The sequence below is a fragment of the Pogona vitticeps genome, chromosome 6 (genome assembly GCF_051106095.1).
Source record: "Pogona vitticeps strain Pit_001003342236 chromosome 6, PviZW2.1, whole genome shotgun sequence".
In the NCBI taxonomy this organism is placed as follows: domain Eukaryota; kingdom Metazoa; phylum Chordata; class Lepidosauria; order Squamata; family Agamidae; genus Pogona; species Pogona vitticeps.
Genome location: NC_135788.1, coordinates 100,084,132 through 100,103,357, shown reverse-complemented (window position 1 = coordinate 100,103,357; position 19,226 = coordinate 100,084,132). Strand labels below are relative to the sequence as shown.

The window sequence follows — 19,226 nt, the reverse complement described above, 5'->3', positions numbered from 1 at the left end:
CCGCAGCAACTATGGACTGCAAAGCAGATAGAAACCAACTCCCAAGCCCTACAAGAAAACCTGCTTTCAACACTGCCACCATACCTTTCTTGACAACATGATTACAAGCTCAGATAATAACCACCCATGGCACAAAGGAGCCATTTGTTTGCATTACCTGCATGTGTTATTTGATTTTAATGTGAAACTGTACCATGTCAGGAAAAGCATAAGGAACCCATGGTGAGACAATTGAGCATCTCACTGATGTACCTCAGCCTTCCTTGAGATAATGAAGAGACCTACAATCATAAAGGATAGTGGGTGTCCAGCTGTCTATAGTCCAGGGATTGTAGATGATGTACTTGCTAACATTTCAGCAAGTTTTATGGCATCATAAAGTTTTAAGTGCAGATGCTTATCATGAGCATCCCCATAGCTACACCCTACAGACTTAGAGAACAAAAGATACAGGCAGGATAGTTGATCCACATAAGTAGAACTGATTCTAGTTATTTTTTGTCTCCGCTAGACTGCAGGTCTTTTCTAAAGCTAATGGTTCTTAATGGCCCTCTGTGGACCAAAGCACCCCTCCGAGTATTATTTGGAGAAAAATCCACACAACGTCTTACTGACAGATAACCTATGCAAGGAGGGAAGGATGTTGTAGCCGATGTGATCATATCCTCCCTCCTAATCTGAAAGCCCTGACCACTTAACTTTGTGAGACCTGGCTGTACTGCAGCACTGATTATGCGAGAAGAAAAAGATATGGGAATGACCACAATGATTTCACAAGCACTGGCAGCTCGGGGAAATGGTGATTGACTAATGTAGAGCTATGCTATCTATCCAAAATTATAAAAACAGTCATAACTATATTTTGTGTAAACTACCTGCAAATAAACCAGATAGACTGATAAGATAGGTAGGCCGCTGTCCCTTCAACTTGGCTTGTATTCATTGTTGCTTGACAGAACCAGTGTAAACTCCGGAGCAGTTAGAGGACTAACTATAGTAGTCTAGTTTTGTCAAGGATTCTAAGGTTAGTTGGAAAATTAAGAGGGTAACCAGAATCAACTGAGAGTGCTAGCTGGGGCTTGCAGTTCTGGAAATTGAACATCAGAAAAAGGAACTACTCCTAGCCCTGAACCCATCATTCATTATGGGCATGGCTGTTCCAGCATCTCCTCTCTGCTTATTATTTAGCTGGCGTTTCTCCCTCTCTTTAGTGTGAAGATCATAAGCATCCCTTGTCTGCCTCAGCAGTTAATTCCACTTGGCTACATCAAAGGGAGAGGTGACGCAGCAAAGCCTCCCCCATCAGTTTGGCTGGGACTGGCTGCCACTTGACTCCTCCCTTCCTTTTAGCTGTCAGTTGCAGTGAGCATCCCACCAGGCCATTATGTAACTTCATTATATAACAGTGTGAAAGACTTGATGCCTGAGTGTTGCAGGTTTTCCTCTAGTCTGTTTTCCTTTTGCATCCTATCTCCCAGAGGATAAACCATTCTTACCATCGGAAAACTGCCTGTATTGGTACTATATGGATATAGTAAGTAGACAGCATGGCCCGTGTGTCAGCTGAAGGCTTGGCCCAACAGATTTTGCTGCCTGAGGCAGAGAAACAAATGACACCTCCCCACCCCTAGTTGAGGTAAATAGAATTAAGAATAGGCAAACTGTTTCAGCACCTAAGGCAGAAAAGTCCTATAAGCAGCTTGATTGTAAAAAGAGCAATACCACTGAAATAAATAAGAATTTGCTGCCCTTTAGAGACACCAGAATTCTCCTCAGAAGGGTACATCACTTTGCTGAGTAGTAGTATTGGCCATGCCTAGCCTTTATACATACCATCTCATCTCCTTGAATTGATTCCAAAACATAACAATCAGTTGCCAGGTAAAAAATATATCAAAACTCCCTGGTTGGTACCTTGCTTGCGTACTTATGTTCTTCAGCGCTCCAAGAGGACCTAACATGTATAATGGGGATTAAACATGAAATCCTAGACACATCCACTTAGAAACTGAGTGGGACTTACTCCCTGGCAATTGTTTTTAGGACTGTTGCCTTCATCTTTCAACTAGGCCTTTTCTGAATCATGGGTATTCTTTTCCTCCTCCTCTTCCATCTTATTTATTACTGGTAAAATGATTCTTTTCCAACCTGGTATCCTCTGGGTGCTTTGAACATCAACTGCTGTCATCCCAGCCAGCCAGCATCAGGCAACCCGTGGCCTGTGAGTTGGATGTGGCCCCCAAGGGCAACCTTAAACCCCTCCTAAGCTTTAAAAAAAACAGGTAATAAAGATCGCAATTTCCATTCCCAGTGGCTTTTGGAGTACTTTTGGTAGTGTTCTGTTGGTATCAGAGACCTTGGGGGGGATCTACTAAGGCCCTCCCCCCTCAAAAATGAAACACAAAACTAATAGTGCCTGGATGGACTGTTCCTGGTTAATTTTTTTATGGCCAAAAAACAGCTATTCCAATGATGGTCGCTGAGGGCAAAAAGCTGATCCTCAAGCTCTCTGAGATTGCCCACCAGAGATTTATACTTCTCTCCCTTTGTTGGGGTATTGAGATTAGAGCTTTGGGAAGTTTTGCTGTGGTTCCTGGAGTGCTAGTATGACTAGTGACCATGCTTGCTGGTGGTACTGTAGCAGCAATAGAATGAAAAACTGAATTTGCCTTCTTCTGGTTGGTCTCTTTGTGACGGGGATGTAGCAGAACCCTCAGGGGGCCTGCTGTGTGGCCCAGATGCTGTATCAAGACTGAACAAGAGATCTTAAGGTGTCTGTCACCACAGCGATTGACATTAGATACAGTAATTACTTTGCTAACCTCTGCTGTTAAGGTGTTCCATTGTGTCAATTGGCTGCTAGTGAGGATCACCGGAATGAAAATGGAAAGTTTGTTTTGACGTAAGCCCCATAGATTTCATCAGAAATGTGCAGCTAAATTAGGACAGATCGAATTGTGGACTTCTGCTGGCAGAAACGGTGACATCCAGAAGAAATAAGAGAGCCAATCCCCCTCCTCGGTGCAGCACCTGTTCACCAGGCCTCATACCACCACAATGGAACCTTCCAGAACATCTCATGGCAAACACAGTAGGATATGGCTGCCTGGTTTATTGGGCAAGCTGTGGTGATGAAACAAGTGGGACATAGACTTGAGTAATTATGGTAAAAAATTCAAAGTGAGTCTGACCGAACAGGCTGCTGTAGTTGATACAGGTTCTGTGAATGTAACTATGGCTCCTGCTTGTGCCATGTTAATGGATGAGAAAATTGGGGGAAAATATGTTAAATAAAAAAATATTTCCTTAATCCTAAACCTAGATTAGAAGTGTGTTGAAGTCAAGAAAGCATTTTGAGAGGGCCTCCTGCCTGTGTTATGTCTCATTCATCCTTTGTATCTTTGACACTATAGCACAAAGAGAACACTTTCTGCCATTTATATAATTCAAAACAAGTAATTCACAAGAGGAAATAATGAAAGGTTGGGGACCGGCACCGGGCCGCGGACCGGAGCTTGACGACCTCTGTCCTAGGACATTCTGTGTCTGGCTTTAGAAATGCCTGCCAAAATGCTGTTGCATTTTTACACCAATTTAACATGAGTGCGGTAAACCTTGATGGCAAATTGTTGCAAGTTAAAAGGTTAATGTTGGCATTTACTATTGTGCCAACAGCAAACGTCTGTACTAAGTTCTTGCCTGAAACAATTCACTGTTGAGTTTTATGCCTATTGCATCATGTCAGTGGGTGTCAGTGACATAATGCAATCCTGACCACTATGTTACTCAACCTGAATATAAAGAAGATTATAATTTGTTAGCAGATGTAGTTGTAAATCCAATATATCTGGAGGCAACACCTTGGGGGAGGTTGACATATTCTCTTTACAACTACTTAGCATTTGTTAGGGGCTCTTCATACTCTCTTTTTGCTGAGGGAGTCATTCATCCTGGCTTTGACTCATGAATTAAAAGGTGCTCGCCATAGGACTGGAATATAAGTACTGATCCTTTTTTCATTCCTTTTGACTTTTGGACACATGCTTTTAAAATGTCGTGCCATTGTTTGCTAGTTTTGCAAGGATAGAAGGAAGAGGTTATCTTTTGGAACTGCTTTGTGACTCATGGATTTAAAAAATAAATGAATAGGCAAGTAAGCAACCTGGATGCCCAGTAAATGTCCTAGAAGTCTTGCACACCAACAGACTCTGGGAAAACATCCTTTTTTGTACCTTGTTGCAGTGTTTATCATCCTGTCTTCTTACATTTCCCCCCACTGTGTCTTTCCATTCTGAATCTTAAACCTTATTTCCTTTTATATTATAGATGCTGCCCCGAGCTGTCACCATGGATGGTTCAGCTAGCCAACTCAGCTTATATACTTCCCCATCTTTGCCCAACATTTCCTTGGGACTTCAGGCTACAGTCACAGTGACAAATTCACACCTCAGCGTGAGTACATGCTGCCTGAATATCCTCATGGATGCATTAGAAGCAGAATTTGGAAGTCACTAGTTAGAAATTCACTAAAGTAGTTGTAATTATCTTTTTAATAAGGAAAACATGTAATCATTTCTCAGTAAGTTACATCATAATGCTTTTAGTTATGCCTTTATCACAAAAAGGATTTAATTATAAGGAAGTAGGTATTTTGTAACTATTCACTCCCAGGCTGTAGCCTAGCTAGCAAATCTAGCAGGCAGATATATTTTTCCTCTGTATATTTGGTTAATATTTTATTTATGCAGTGACCATTGCAGTACCATAGGGCATTGAATTCTATTGTTGCTTTTTTTTTTTGGAAGAAGTACTCCTGTCTTCTTGTTATAAATCTATTGGTGATGAATTTCATAGTATAGAAGATACTATAAAATTCATCATACTAAATAGGGTTGAAACCTCGACTTACGAACATCCCCACCTACGAACATTTTGACTTACAAACTGCTCCGTTTGGAAATTTTTGCTTTGACTTGCGAATGGAGCTTCGACTTATGAACGGAAAAAGTGTTCTGTTTAAAAGGTGTTCCCCTGCCCTTCTTTAAAGCTAAAAGGTGCTTGGTTTTGTTTAAAAGGTGCTTGGGTTAAAAGGTGTTCTGTTTAGAAGGTGTTCCCTCCCCCCTCCTTTCCTGCCCTTTTTTGACCTAAGTTCATCTTAAGTCAAAAGAAGAAAAATTCTCCCCCTAGTGGTAGAATGCAGATTAACCGGCTTTGCATCAGTTCCTGTGGGAATTACAATGGTGCCTCGCTTAGCGATCACTCCATTGAGCGATGAAATCGCTTAGCGATGTGGTTTTGGCCATCGCCAGAGCAATCGCTTAGCGATGGCCCCATGGGGAAAAATTGCTTTGCGATGATCGTGGGGAAGCGATCAGCGCAAAGCCCCCATTTTCAGCCAGTTTCATAATGGCCGCCGGAAAACAAAATGTCCACCCGCTGTGTTGCCTCGCTTTAGAGGCACCGAAAATGGCCGCCGCAATGGAGGATCTTCGCATAAGGTTAGTTTTAAAGCCCATAGGAACGCATTAAACAAGTTTTATTGTCAGGTCAGTAAATGTAGATACCAAAACCTCTTGCTCCATTTCTTTCCTGGTTCCTCCCTCTTTGTTCAGTTGCAAAGTTCCCCTTCAACAGAAATGATGTTCTATCCCAATACATATTTACCAAAAACACATTCTTTTTGCACTCTTTAATGTTTTGAAATTTTCCCCGTGGACTGGGCTTTGTCCCCCACCTCCCAAAATTGGTATCCAGCAATGACCTATTTATTGCCTCCCTCTGGTGACAGTCAGTAAACTTGGCTCAGATTGGGCATGTGGTACTCGTGCCAGTCTACAACTTGGCTATTTTCAGCATCAGAAGTTGGAAATAGCTGACTGGCAGACGTCACATTCTGCTTGTCCCTGCCATGATTTGTTTTCCTCCCGCAAAGAGCCTACATTTCTGCTTGTATGCTCCAGACACCCAAGCTAAGCTGAAATTAGCAAGACCTCCAGACTGCTATTAATTAATCGGCCCTGAGCTTGGATCCAGTGACTTAATTGGCTAGTAGTCTGTGTTGGGCTACTGTGCTCTAAAAACTGAGCTGCCTGCCATTTTGAAGTTTCCTTCTTATTTTCTTCAGTAGAAACCACTTTGTTTTAATTCCGTTCATGCTGCTTTTTTTGTGGCACAGTGCAAAATATCCAAGGATGCCTCTGTCCTGTCTGATACTGAATAGAATGTTTGAATCAAATTAATTTGCAGGATATTTGCTAGATACAGTAAAGTGAAATTGGCACCATTCTACAACAGTGAAGTTTCTGAGCCCCATTATTCTCTGCAATTTCATTATTGTTTGTTATTTTATTACTATGATCATCATTTACAATTACTACTATTCATAGATTTGGCAGGTCTTTGCTGCTAGGGCTTACAGGCTGAAACAGACATGGCGAAGAATAGAAACAAGAAGGGAAATCAAGTTAGTGATAATTAGGGGATGAATATAAATTGATTGCAAGCTGCAAATGCTTGAACTTATTTCACGTAGATGTATACTGTTATCCAGTGATATTTTCAGGCCTGTGAGAATGCCTAAGGACTTCCCTGCCTCACCCTGCCCAGAGTCCTCCCTAACTTTGCACTTTACTGAATAGGTCTAGGCTGCATCCATGACTTAAGCTATGACCCAGTAATTTCTGGCCATTGCAATCTCATCACCTTCAATTGGTTTGGGAACGATTGAAAGAGCGTTTGCAAGAGGTGGGGTGGGGTGGGGTGGGGTGGGGTTGCCAGAATAGGTCAGTTCAGACTTATTCTAGTCTCTGAATGAAATCTTGGTCTAATGTCTAACTGATGTATGGTATAGGGTTAACTAGGTAGATACCAAGAAATGTAACATTTGAGTGCCCACAGAGAGCAGTAAGTGTTCCTCAATGGGGAAATGCTTCTGATTTTTTAAAACTTTTTTTTAACATTTGTCATCTGTTGGGTTATTGAGATTTTGAAAGTTTTGCCTTACCAAAATATTAACATCAGCTTATTAGAAGGGGCAGGATGTGGCACAGCTTGGAAAAGTTCCGTTTATTTATTTGGTAACAACTCCTAAAATCCACCCAGTAGCTATGCTGGTTTGGGCAATCTGGGCATTTTAATTCAAACCCCCTTTTTCCAAATTCTGGAATGTGGGTCATGTTATTTGTGCAGCAGCTGGACCACCAGCAATCTCTGGGCTTTCATGGTGATGGCCAACACCCTTGCCTTCCCCCCTTTAGGCCTCTCCGACTCTTTCCACTCAGCAGGAAGCAGAGCGTCAGGCCCTCCAGTCGTTACGCCAGGGGGCCCCCTTGACAAGCAAGTTCTTGAGTATGTCATCTATCCCCAGTTGCCTTCTGGGGGTGGCCCTCGAGGGTGAGACCAACAACCATGGACATGCTTCCTTGCTTCAACATGTCCTACTCCTGGAACAGGCTCGACAGCAGAACACACTAATTGCAGGTGAGTGAGAGGTAGAGATGACCTAGAGAGGATATAGGTCAGCACAGCAGTGGCTTATGTGACATAAGGTGTAATACTCAGTCTCTCTTGCTGATAGTAGTTTAGAACAAGTGAGAGATATGGTGGCTGCCGTGTGCCATTGAGTCCATTCTTATTTACAGCAACCCTATTCAAGGTTTTCTAGAGACAGAGTACTCCTAAGTTGTTTACCATTCCTTTTTGCTTCCTGGGGGTTCCCTGGGTCTGTGCAGCTTGTCCGAGGTCACAGAGGCTAGTTGTGGAATTGAACTCCGAACCCTCTGGCTCTGGAGACAGGTAACCCAGCTCACTCAAGCTATACAGGAAACTCAATCAATGCTAGATGCAGGTTGGTGACATTATTGGCCAATGCCCATTTTGAGTCATGCTAGCTATTTACCAACCATCAACTTCGTTCTAGCTGCACTTTCTCTCCCAGAAGCAACACCTACGTCAGACTTGGAGCTCCTCATATTTCTCCGGGGGATCAGTTGAGTACTGCATTGTTCCTACTGCATAAGTTGTTGCCAGATCAGCAGCAGCTGTGAGAGCTCTTGTTAGTGAAATATCTCTTAATTCAGGGTTCCCCAACTCCCGGTCCGTGGCCTTGTCAGGAATGGGACATAGAGACAAATCTCCTGCCCCCCTGCACATGCAGATGCATGCACACCCCTCCCACGCATGCACAGCCTCTCCTACACACACACAGCCCCACACACATGGCCCCTCCCACGCCCGCACAGATGCCCCCCTGCCCGCACGCTAAACTGGTCAATGGAGGCAAAAAGGTTGGGGACCACTGTTTTAATTGCTGTTTCAGTATTATTGTTCTCTCTGAAGTGAGAACTGCAGTTGTCTCTCTTCCAGGTTTGTCCGAAGCGGAAGGAAGAGTTAAGTTTATAAAGCAATGTGTGCATTCAGGCTGTTACAGAAGTCATGTGAATAAAAGCAGACATGAAGACTAGCAACTTGGCTTGAGGTTTTAAAGTGAAATAAGTTGCCATATTCTGGGAACAATCATAAGGATATATTCTGCTCCTTTCACTCCAGTTCCTTTGCATGGCCAGTCTCCTCTGGTGACAGGTGATCGCGTCCCCTCCAACCTGCGGTCTGTAAGCAAGCTGCCTCGGCATCGCCCACTGAGCCGCACACAGTCATCACCACTGCCCCAAAGCCCTCAAGCGCTGCAGCATTTGGTTGTGCAGCAACAGCATCAGCAGTTTCTGGAGAAGCAGAAGCAGCAACAACAGATCCAACTGGGAAAGGTGGGTTACTAGAGAAGTAACTGGCTCATGTAGGGTGTGAGCATCAGGGGAAGGTTTGTGCAATTTATGTGAGCCTGAATTACCAGCCGTTGCTTAACAGGCATTGCTAGATGTAGTTTAGAAGTACTGTAGCTGGGTTAGTCTGTCTTAGCAGGTTGACAAAACAAGGGGGGAAAGTGGGAGAGAAGGAAGAAAAAAGTCAAAATATTGTGGCACCTTAAAGACTCAAGAGTGCAACTACACAGTGCAACATTTCACAGTGAATGTGAATTCACTCACATTCGCTTGCTCCAGTCACTCTGGAGAATTTGGGTCTGTTCAATTTAAATGGCCTTACAGGGGGACAGCCTTGTTTGTTTGCAGCTCTGTTGGAGCCCTGTAGGAGGTATGGCTCAAAGGAACTGCATTAACAAGCTGTAAAAAGGCTTTTCCTCCTGTCATTTCCTTATCTATTTACCTTTTTAAAAAATGTTTAGGTGCCCTAGCACATCAGTGCTGGAAACAAGCTGTTGAAAAAAAAAATAGAAGTCTTGCCAGCTTTCCAAGCCATTTCTAAGCTGTAGGGGGAAAAAGGGTTGCTTACTTTCAGTTGAGAAAATGAGAAAGAATGAGACTTTTAAAGAGGCTTTGCCTTGTCCTTAGCTCTTAAAAAAAAAAGAAAGAAAGAAAAAGTCTTGCCAGTGGGCTTTGCATTGGGTCAAGTGATCACATGTCTTAACTGATTTAAATTGATCCATTATTTTAAAAAACTAGAAGCCCCATCAGCAGAAGAAAAAACTATAGATTTGGAGTTTGAGGGAATTCAGGACAGATTTGCATTTCCCTTTGTGATGTGTGAGCTACAGGAAAAAAAATGCCAATCAGGCCACCCCAAATATGTAGCATTTCCCACATTTCCTTCTACAGTGGTGCCCCGCTTAACGATTACTCCTCTCCACGACGAATCCGCTTAATGATTAGGCGTTTGCGATCGCAAAACAATGTTTAGATAGCAAAAAACCCGCTTTACGATGATTGGTTCCGTGCTTCGGGATCCAATTTTTCACTTCACGACGATCAAAACAGCTGATGGTCAGGTTTCCAAAATGGCCGCCTGCCATTCAAAATGGCTCCCCCGGATGGATTCTTCGCTCTATAGGGAGCAGAAAATGGCCACCCTATGGAGGATCTTCGCTTTATGATGAGGTATTTCGCCCATTAGAACACATTAACTGGTTTCTAATGCATTCTAATGGGCTTTTTACTTTTGCTTGATGATGATTTCGCTCTACAGCGATTTCGCTGGAACAGATTAACATCATCAAGCGAGGCACCACTGTAGTGTCGTTGCACCCTAAGTTATTTATTTCATTGTGAGCTCATGGATCAAAATCGACTTCAGCAGACACAATTGAAACTTGTAGTCTTTAGATTGCCAGAATATTCTGCATTTCCCCCCTCCCTTTAATTTTGCTAGTATATTGATCTGAGGGGCCATATCCCTTCTTGTCTCCTCGTTGTCACTCCTGGCATGTTGTAGCCTGACTGGGACTTAAACCAACACTTGAAAAAGATATTTCTAGATTACAGTTCCCAGAACTCCCAGGCCACTTTTGCCAGTGTGTTCTGGCAACTGTAATCCTTAAATATGTTTTCCAAGCTGTGATGCAAACTTCTCAGCCAGTCTTGGCCTGTTTTAGGACAGGAGAACAGCATGCTTATGGAGCAGCATGTGTATTTTTCTTAGTTTCTTTCATTCCTGTGATCTGTTTAAATACATGGTGTCTGAGATCCAAGGACATTTAAAAGTAATGAGAACAGCCGAGTTCTCTGCTTTTTCATTTGGCCCTATGGTCTGTCAGTACGTAGTCAAGCACTGCCATTAAAATTGCTAGTTGAAGTATAGTATGTTTTTCTGCTTTCCTCCCCTTTTGCAGATCATAACAAAGACTGGTGAGTTGCCACGACCACCCACCACCCACCCTGAAGAGACAGAAGAGGAGCTGACTGAACAACAGGAGACTTTAGGCTTAGCCATGGGCCGAGGGCCATTTGTGGTGGATGGGTCAACAGAAGGTGAGGGGACGCAGGATGGCCTGGAGGAGGAGGAAGAGGAAGAAGAAGAGGTGGAGGAAGAGGAGGAAGAGAAGGGGGCTGAAGAAGAACGTTGCTGTCTCCAAGTAAAGGACGAGTCTGGGGATAACAGGCTGGAAGAAGAGCAGGAGGTTGAAGAGCTTGGAGTGACTTACAGGCAGGTGAGGCCTTCATTTATTTATTTTAATTCTGTATTATTCCATTTATATTCTGTCTCTCCTCTAGTGAGTCAAGGCAGCATTAATGGTTCTGCTGCTCCCTACTTCATCCTTTTTACCACTCTGTGAGGAAGGTAAGGCTCATCGTGAAAACAGACATTAATCATGGGCCATCATTAGAAGCATTGCTGTCTTAAGAGGTTAGCTTCAGTTGTCATAGCACAAAGTTTCTCAGCTTTGCAAGTTGAGCTAGCTTAGTTTTATTTGATTGGTCAATGGGAGATAACTGTGGGCTTTATTTGCAAGTTCAATGTAGAGACACTACATCTTTTGAGGGGAAAACGGTTTACTAGCTTCTAATTGTGAAACTTGTCATTGAACCTACCAACATGAATTTGACCCAACTCCGGGATGCATTGGAAGACAGGAGGGCCTGGCGTGCTCTGGTCCATGGGGTCATGAAGAGTCGGACATGACTTAACGACTAAACAACAACAAATTGTGAAACTGGCATCTTGTCCAGTTTGGCCCTCAATGAGAAGTAGAACTTGTATGCTCGACACTCAAATACCACACTGACCAGATGCCAGCCAAATCCATGTTGTTTCTCCTTCCTGTAGAAACAAAGAGGCATGTAAAGGAGGGGACAAACACGACTGGACAATTTGTCAAGGGGAATCTTTACCTTTTTACCTATACCTAACTGACTTTAATGTATTGAATTTTATAGTATGTTAATTTCATCCAATATAAATGATTCTGTAGTAAATTAGTTTTTACTTGCAATTTTTATTGTTTTATGAGAATTGCAAGCATCTTTGAGCACTACCTGGTAATGGAAAGTTGGGGTAGGAATGTAAATAATAATAATAATACTGCCTTTTGATCAAGGTCTGGATTTCAGCTCCTTTAAACATTTTCATTGTCTTGTGGAAAGGTCAGAAGTGAGCTTGTAGGTAGGAGAGAGCAGAAGTTAGGAAGAGTGATTCTTTGGACTGCAGCTTCCAGAATCCCCAGTGAGCAGAGGGAATTGTGGTCCAAAACAGTAACTTTTCCAGGCTCTAGGGGAAGGTCATGCAACTGTATAGGAGCAGGATCACAAGCATTAGGAATATGAAAAGGGAAAGGCTTATTTTGCTTCCTATTCTTCTCCCTGTTCATCCAAGACAGAGTAGTGGAATCTCCAAAAGGAAGAATGACTCATCTTCCACCCCACAGTCATCCTTCCTGTCTTTCTCCTGCCCTTGTTTTCTCTGCATCCTTTCCATTTCTGTGCATCATTCTAATGTATGAGTCATCTTGTCTTTTCTCCCCTTTCATTCCTTCATTTCTCTTGTGCACCTAAATATTTCATCAGTTCTACACTGGAATGTATATTTGGCAAACACATGAAAGTGTCTGTCTTCAGGGAGGGGGGGAGATTTGGAGGTTGAAAAAAAAGAGGATGCCAAAGGATTTTTGAGTTGTAGCATGGAGTGTGGCATGTATGTGGCTTGCAGCCATTGCTAAAAAATTTCCGTAGTACATTTGGGAAGACTTTTTTCACTTTGGTTGCCTTCCAGAACTTTGTGCCATAATCATTCAGTTGGAGCTAATTTTCACCATCATGGAAGCATGCAAATTCTTTATCATTATTTCATGATGTATGCAAGCTTCAGTGTGATATGACATGACCACACCACTGAAGATTGCATCTTGAAAACCTCTACACTGACTGGTTTAACTAAGTTAGGCTGTAGACATAGACCTGAATCTAAATAGGGGGTGGTAACCTTGCAGATGTTGTTGGATTGCAACTCCTGTAATATCTCACAGTTAAATATACTGTCAAGGACTGGGTGAAATCTGTAGTCCAACAACCTCTGGAGGCCCATATTTCTGTAACAAGCCATATTTGGAAAATCAGGACTCGGATGTTTTGTTTCTGCTACTCTAGGAGCTAGGACCTAAACAAGTAGGTTCCAATTACATCGAAAGGGATGTTGGCCAAATATTAGGAAGAACCTCCTGATAGTCTGAGCAGAAGGGACTGCCAAGGAAGATGGTGGATTACTGTTTGTTAGAGATTTCGGAGATATTGGAGATATTATAGCAATGGGGACGTGGTGGCGCTGTGGGCTAAACCGCAGAAGCCTGTGCTGCAGGGTCAGAAGACCAAGCAGTCGTAAGATCGAATCCACGCAACGGAGTGAGCTCCCATTGCTTGTCCCAGCTCCCGCCAACCTAGCGGTTCGAAAGCATGCAAATGCAAGTAGATAAATAGGGACCACCTCGGTGGGAAGGTAACAGTGTTCCGTGTCTAAGTTGCACTGGCCATGTGACCACGGAAGATTGTCTTCGGACAAACGCTGGCTCTATGGCTTGGAAACGGGGATGAGCACCGCCCCCTAGAGTCGAAAACGACTGGACAAAAATTATCAAGGGGAACCTTTACCTTTACCTTTATAGCAATGGTTATTCAGCACTGTGTGGTGGGCTAGATAATCATTGCTATCCTGTCCAGCTTCAAGATTCTCTGAATGCATATGAAATGCAAAAGTGACACCATATACCACAGTGCATCTGCACCTGTAATTGAAGATAAATCATAGATGTATCTTTATGTTATGCATTTAGCATAACGTTTAGTTTGACCCTTGTTTTAGCAGTGAAATCCAGCTTTCGAAGAAGATCAGGCAGATTGCACTGCAGATCAGATCCCATCTGTATGCTGGAATCATTTTGGTGATTGCACAAGCTCAGGATTCTCTGTCTGGGTGCTTCAGCTTTCACACTGTTTTAATTTAAAATCAAGTTTCTTTTAGGCCTCAGGATTAGGCTTTGAAGTGTGTGAACAGCACCTAGCGAAGACTGAACAATAAGCATGGGAGATAATGAGATTTCAACACCCTGTCTGCCTGATTCCTTCCTTCTTTTCATTGATTAACTAAAACAGAATAAGTTGCAAGCATAAGCCAATATGTGCAATTTGTATATTTTCTACTGGCTTCAGCTGTCCGGAAGACTAAAACTGGCTTGTCTCTTGGTGCAAAAATGTGTGGTTTTAAAGTGAAAAATATGCAGTTTTATGTATGAGAAGTAATTTTATAGAAATGAAGCAGTTCAAAAACACCCTTCAGTAAGCACTAGCTGCTTCCTAGAGACTTGCACAGTTTGGGTAGAGATGGTAACTAGAGATGGGGGTATTCATATTCATATATGAATATCCCCACACAGGTGGACATAACAAGGGTCCTGCCCCCTCGAGCCGGACTGTCCACTCACCTTCCACTGTTGCTGCGGGCTCTGCACTCCCTTCCTATTACTTCGGAGCTTGTGGTTTGCGAGCCACTCCTGGTAGGAGGTGGAAGGGTAAGCCTCGCTGCAAGGTCGAAGAGTGGCTTGCAGACCGTGAGCTCCAGAGCGATAGTCTCTCCATCTCTAATGGTAACTGTTTCAAGCTCAGATATTAAGGTCATATTTTGACTAGTCTTTTTTCTTTCCTTCCTCCCTTTGCACAATTTTCACAGGTATTTGCAGATGCACATCAGCTGCGGCCCCTTCAGCTCTACCAGACACCCCTGAATATCAGCACTCTCCCTCATCAAGCCCTCAGCCGCACCCAATCTTCCCCAGCCAGCACTAGCCTGAAGAGCAGTACAGCTGAACCCGTGGCCAGCCATCTTTACACTACAGGTAGGAAGAGATGCAAACCTTTCCCTCCTGAAGGCTGAAAAGTTCAGAGATCTTAGCTGGCAGTTGTGAACCATAAGTGTCAGCGAGCAGGGTTGGGGAAATCTGGGAGCCGTTGTGCAGAAAACAACTTTTCAAAGCTCTGCATGGTTATATTTGTATGTGTTTTCTTACAAGCCATATCCCCTGCCTGAAATCTCTTCAAGATGTGCAAAGAATGCTTTGTTTAACAGATCCCAAGACTCTAGACCTGGAGTCTCTCTCAGATTAATCTGCTACCACAAGATACATCTCTTTCAGCAGCCAGGCATCCTGAACCAGATAGCCTTTGGATTAGCATGGTGCCTTGTGAGAGGAGCCTCATTCAAGTACATAGGCTGCTATGGGTTCTCTTCCACATTCTCATCAGATAATTCCTTTGTCAATAATAATAATAATAATAATAATAATAATAATAATAATAATAATAATAATAATAATAATAATAATAATAATAATAATAATAATAATAATATTAATATTAATATTAATATTAATATTAATAATATTAATAATAATAATAATAATAATAAGAAGAACAACAACAACAACAACAACAAACAACAAACAACAACAACAACTACTACTACTACTACTACTACTACAACTACTACTACTACTACTACTACTATTATTATTATTATTATTATTATTATTATTATTATTATTATTATTATTATTATTATTATTATTATTATTATTATTATTATTATTCCACTAATTTGTTTTCTACAGCATAAATACAACATGAGACCTAGCCTGGAATCCAGTTGGCAGAGTTTTTCTGCTGCACAGCTGTGATTATGTCATTAGCCATGGTCATGCTGTAGTCATTTGGGGGACTTAAAAGCTTCTGATCCCCTTTCCTTCAGGTTCCAGGGATCCCTAGGGAATCCATGCATCCTAGGAAGTCTTTGGGAGACATGGAACAACATAGGGAACAATTTAAAACTGGACAACCACTTTAAATTATTCTCTAACCCATTCTGCGGCTCCTAAAGGCTTACTGAGGTGAAGGGGATCTCTATGGATCACTGGAACCTGAGGAGATAGAGGAATAGGAAGGTTTCAGTTTCCCTAATTAGCCTTGGCATGGCTACAGCTGATATTGTCATCGGAGTTGTGATACAGTCTTCTCTCCTTTTTCCCAGAGCAAAAATCTGCAGAATTTAAAATATGGGCCATGATGGCCACTGAATAAATTTATGCTGCAGTCCCACTTACCTGGAAATTAGCTCCATGGAGTTCAGTAGGACTTACATCTAAGCAGCTTGTATAGATTTGGAATTACCATTCCAATCTCCGTCTTATCTGTAGTTCTTCCAAGCAGATTCTACAAACTTCATATGTGACTGTTCAAAAAGAGTTTGCAAACCATTGCTATTATGCATACTCATGTAATTTACTATGATAAAGTTTGCTTATTTTGATTCTTTTTAAGCACTTCAGTAAAACTGTCAGGGCAGCATGCAACAAAACAGTAAGAAAATCATTATAGAATATAACTATTTTTCTACTGTTTTCCGGTTTGGATAGTTTATAGAAGGAATAAAACAATGGAAGTAGAATGACACACACACACACAAAAGATAAGATTAAAACTGCAAAGTTGTAAAAGAAGTGCACAATAATCAGCAAGATTAAAATTGCACCTATAAGACTTGGGAAAATAAAGCATGTGTTTGTCAAGTGCGAAAGGGACTGTGAAACAGCCATCAGGAGAATCTGTCTGTGGAGAATATTCCACAACTGGGGAGCTGTTGTTCTGAAGGCCCTCTTTCAGGTGTGTGAGGGTTCTCCCACTTCTCCTGGCACACTTGACCCTCATGTTCATGAACCCCTGTACATTTCACAATCTAGAGAGCAAGGCCTAATTTGACCTAGTTCTGAAATGTCATTTTTGCACCTGTACTTGAGGCCAAATCATATGAAGATTACCACAAGGAATGTACTGTACAGAATATGCTTTCTTCCATGTGAAGAAAGCATAGCTGGCTCATGTACTTCTGATGATGCAGGAAAGGCTTTTGGTACAGGCAGTTTGACTTCCAAGAATTAAACATCTCTAGATACTTTATGTTCCAGTGTCAATTGCCATGATCTTACCAGTTTCCCTTCTTTTCTGTCTATTCCTCTCCTCCCTCCATGGTTCTGCTTTCCTGCCCTCTCGCAGGTGTCGTTTATGACACATTCATGCTGAAGCATCAGTGTACATGTGGAAACACTAATGTTCACCCAGAGCATGCTGGGAGAATCCAGAGTATCTGGTCCAGACTACAGGAGACAGGATTGCTAAGCAAGTGTGAGGTAAGAATCTTCAGCATGGAAACCTGCCAGCAAATGGTAAGAAAACCACAAGAGGTGGGGTGAACAGGTAGCCAAATTATCAGGAGTGTTTTTTAGTGACAGGAGTCCTTTATATAATCCATTAAAAACAAAAGAGTTTTTTGTCACACCTAGACAACAAAGCTGTTATGGAATATGTTTTTGATTGGTTTTTTTTTGGACTAGAAACTATCATAAATGCATACATGTTTATGGCATTAACATTTGGTCTTTAAAATGCCATAGTGTTCTTTGTTGCTTTTCTTGCAATTTCTCCACAGGTAGAAATTGATTGGTTCCAAGTACCAAAAAAATCCCAAGTTTATTTAGTGGCAGTCATTATCTTGAATTCAAAAGGGAATGATCCTCTAAGGAACTGTAAAAATAAAAGCTACTGTAACCACAAACAATATCTCTTCTTGGGATGTACAGAATTTCCCCCAGGAATGGTCAGCATGTATTAAGGAAAGTCAACACTCTTATAAAATCAGTAGCAGTAGTGTCCATAATTTGCTAGGTAGCTGTAGTGAAGAGCAAACCTATAATATCCAGTTTCACTGTAGTCCAGGTCCAATCTAAAAGCCTACGTTCCTGCATGAAAAAAAAACCTATACAGTATGTGCTCCCCTGTTGCTATCCCAGTAATATTCAAGCAGGTTACTTTGTTACATTTTTCATGCAGGAACGTGTATTGACTTTATAAGAGTGTTGACTTCTCCCTGGGCTGAGGATCATTTTTGTACAGAACCTTCCTGGGGAAAACATCTATGCAATCTCTTGATGTCTGCCACATCTTCAAATTTAGCTATGAGGGTGAGTCTTTTGCTCATTTATTTCCTTAATGCACTTTAAAAAAGTGCAGGGTGGAGGGGAATTAGTTTTGCAAACTATGCCTTGGAATAACAGATCTATGACTTTTAAATCAGGGCAATGTGTCATGTGGAACAATAGACTTTTGTGGTGTTATGTTATTGTTGTAGTTGTGTTGTTACAGCCAATGGCTAAGACAAACAACCTTGAATATGCCTTTTCCTAATTTTAACATAGAATACTACCTTATACCAACTCAGAATGTTTATTCAACTAGAACGTCTGTTTTGACTGGCAGCAGCTGTCCAGGATCTTTTCAGTTACCTGTTGGGTTTTGTTTTGTTTTTAAATGAAGATAGAAGTATTTCAGCTTTCTACCTTTGTTTGCAAGGAAGACATCCTACCAGTAAGCTGTGGTGCCTCCCCACCTTGGCATGACATTTGTAGTCAGCTATTTTGGATCTAATGCAGGAACCCCTTTGGTTTATCAATATGGCCCTGGTTCCTTCATCAACTGACTAGATTTAACTATTCTTTTTCAGGAGGAATAGTTTCCACTATTTCATCTTTCAGATAATTTCAGCTAATTTCTGGCTTTCTTTCGGTGACAGAAACCTTGTTACTTAGTATAGTAAGTTGCACTAAAGTGGGCCCATTAAAACAGTGGTGATTTGGTGAGTCAACTCCTGCATAAGTTCCATTGATTCAAATAGGCCTAGTCTAGTTGCAACTTCGATGTCCCTCCCCTGTGGAACAGGGGCCCTGGGTACCCAAAGATGGGTTCTGGTGTCCTGTGGTGGTGACTCCTCTAGGCTGCTTTCTGAGGGCTCAACGCTGGCGGGACCTTGAGCAAAACTTTTCTCAGGGTCCTGGGAAACCCTTTTATCTTGACTTTGGCTCATCCCGTCCATCAGCGCTGGGGGCTACTTCAGGGTGTCCAGGGGAGGGCCCTTTCTCCGCCCTGCTCACCGCTGGACCAGGGGGACCACCTTCACAGGGGCCAGCGCTGCCCCTCCACAGACCCTCCTTTCCCGTAGTTGCCAGGATCCCCGCCGCCACGACGACGACGGCAAGGGGGTGCTGCCTGCAGCCCAGGGATGGAGCGCGGGGCGCCCGGGGCGGGTGTGTTCTCTGCCGCTCCCTTCACCCCCCCTCCTCCTCCATCAGGGGCGAGGCGATCCCTGGCTGATGGGCCTTGCAGTCCGAGCCCACCTCGGAGAGAGGGACGGCACCCCCCCCGCTCCCCGGCTGTTCTGCCTCCCGCAAGCAGAAGGAGGGGGGGCGCGTCCCGGGCAGCCGGCCGTGGCGCGCGCTAGGACCCGGGCGGGCGGGGCGCGCAGGGGCTGGGCTGGGGGGCGTGTGTGTTGTGTGTATGTGTGTGTGCGCA

The 19,226-nt window shown here is 42.8% G+C and overlaps 1 protein-coding gene across 4 annotated transcripts in view; it reads left to right on the top strand.

The window, feature by feature from the left end:
* Nucleotides 1–19,226, top strand: part of HDAC5 (histone deacetylase 5) — a 129,614-nt gene that overhangs the window by 92,829 nt on the left and 17,559 nt on the right. For all 4 annotated transcript variants that reach the window (XM_020793981.3, XM_020793978.3, XM_020793982.3 and 1 more), the window contains 6 exons: nt 4,327–4,452; nt 7,257–7,479; nt 8,548–8,762; nt 10,679–10,996; nt 14,503–14,668; nt 16,878–17,011. In XM_020793981.3, coding sequence (XP_020649640.3) covers nt 4,327–4,452; nt 7,257–7,479; nt 8,548–8,762; nt 10,679–10,996; nt 14,503–14,668; nt 16,878–17,011 — 1,182 coding nt within the window. The remainder of the gene's footprint in view (nt 1–4,326; nt 4,453–7,256; nt 7,480–8,547; nt 8,763–10,678; nt 10,997–14,502; nt 14,669–16,877; nt 17,012–19,226) is intronic.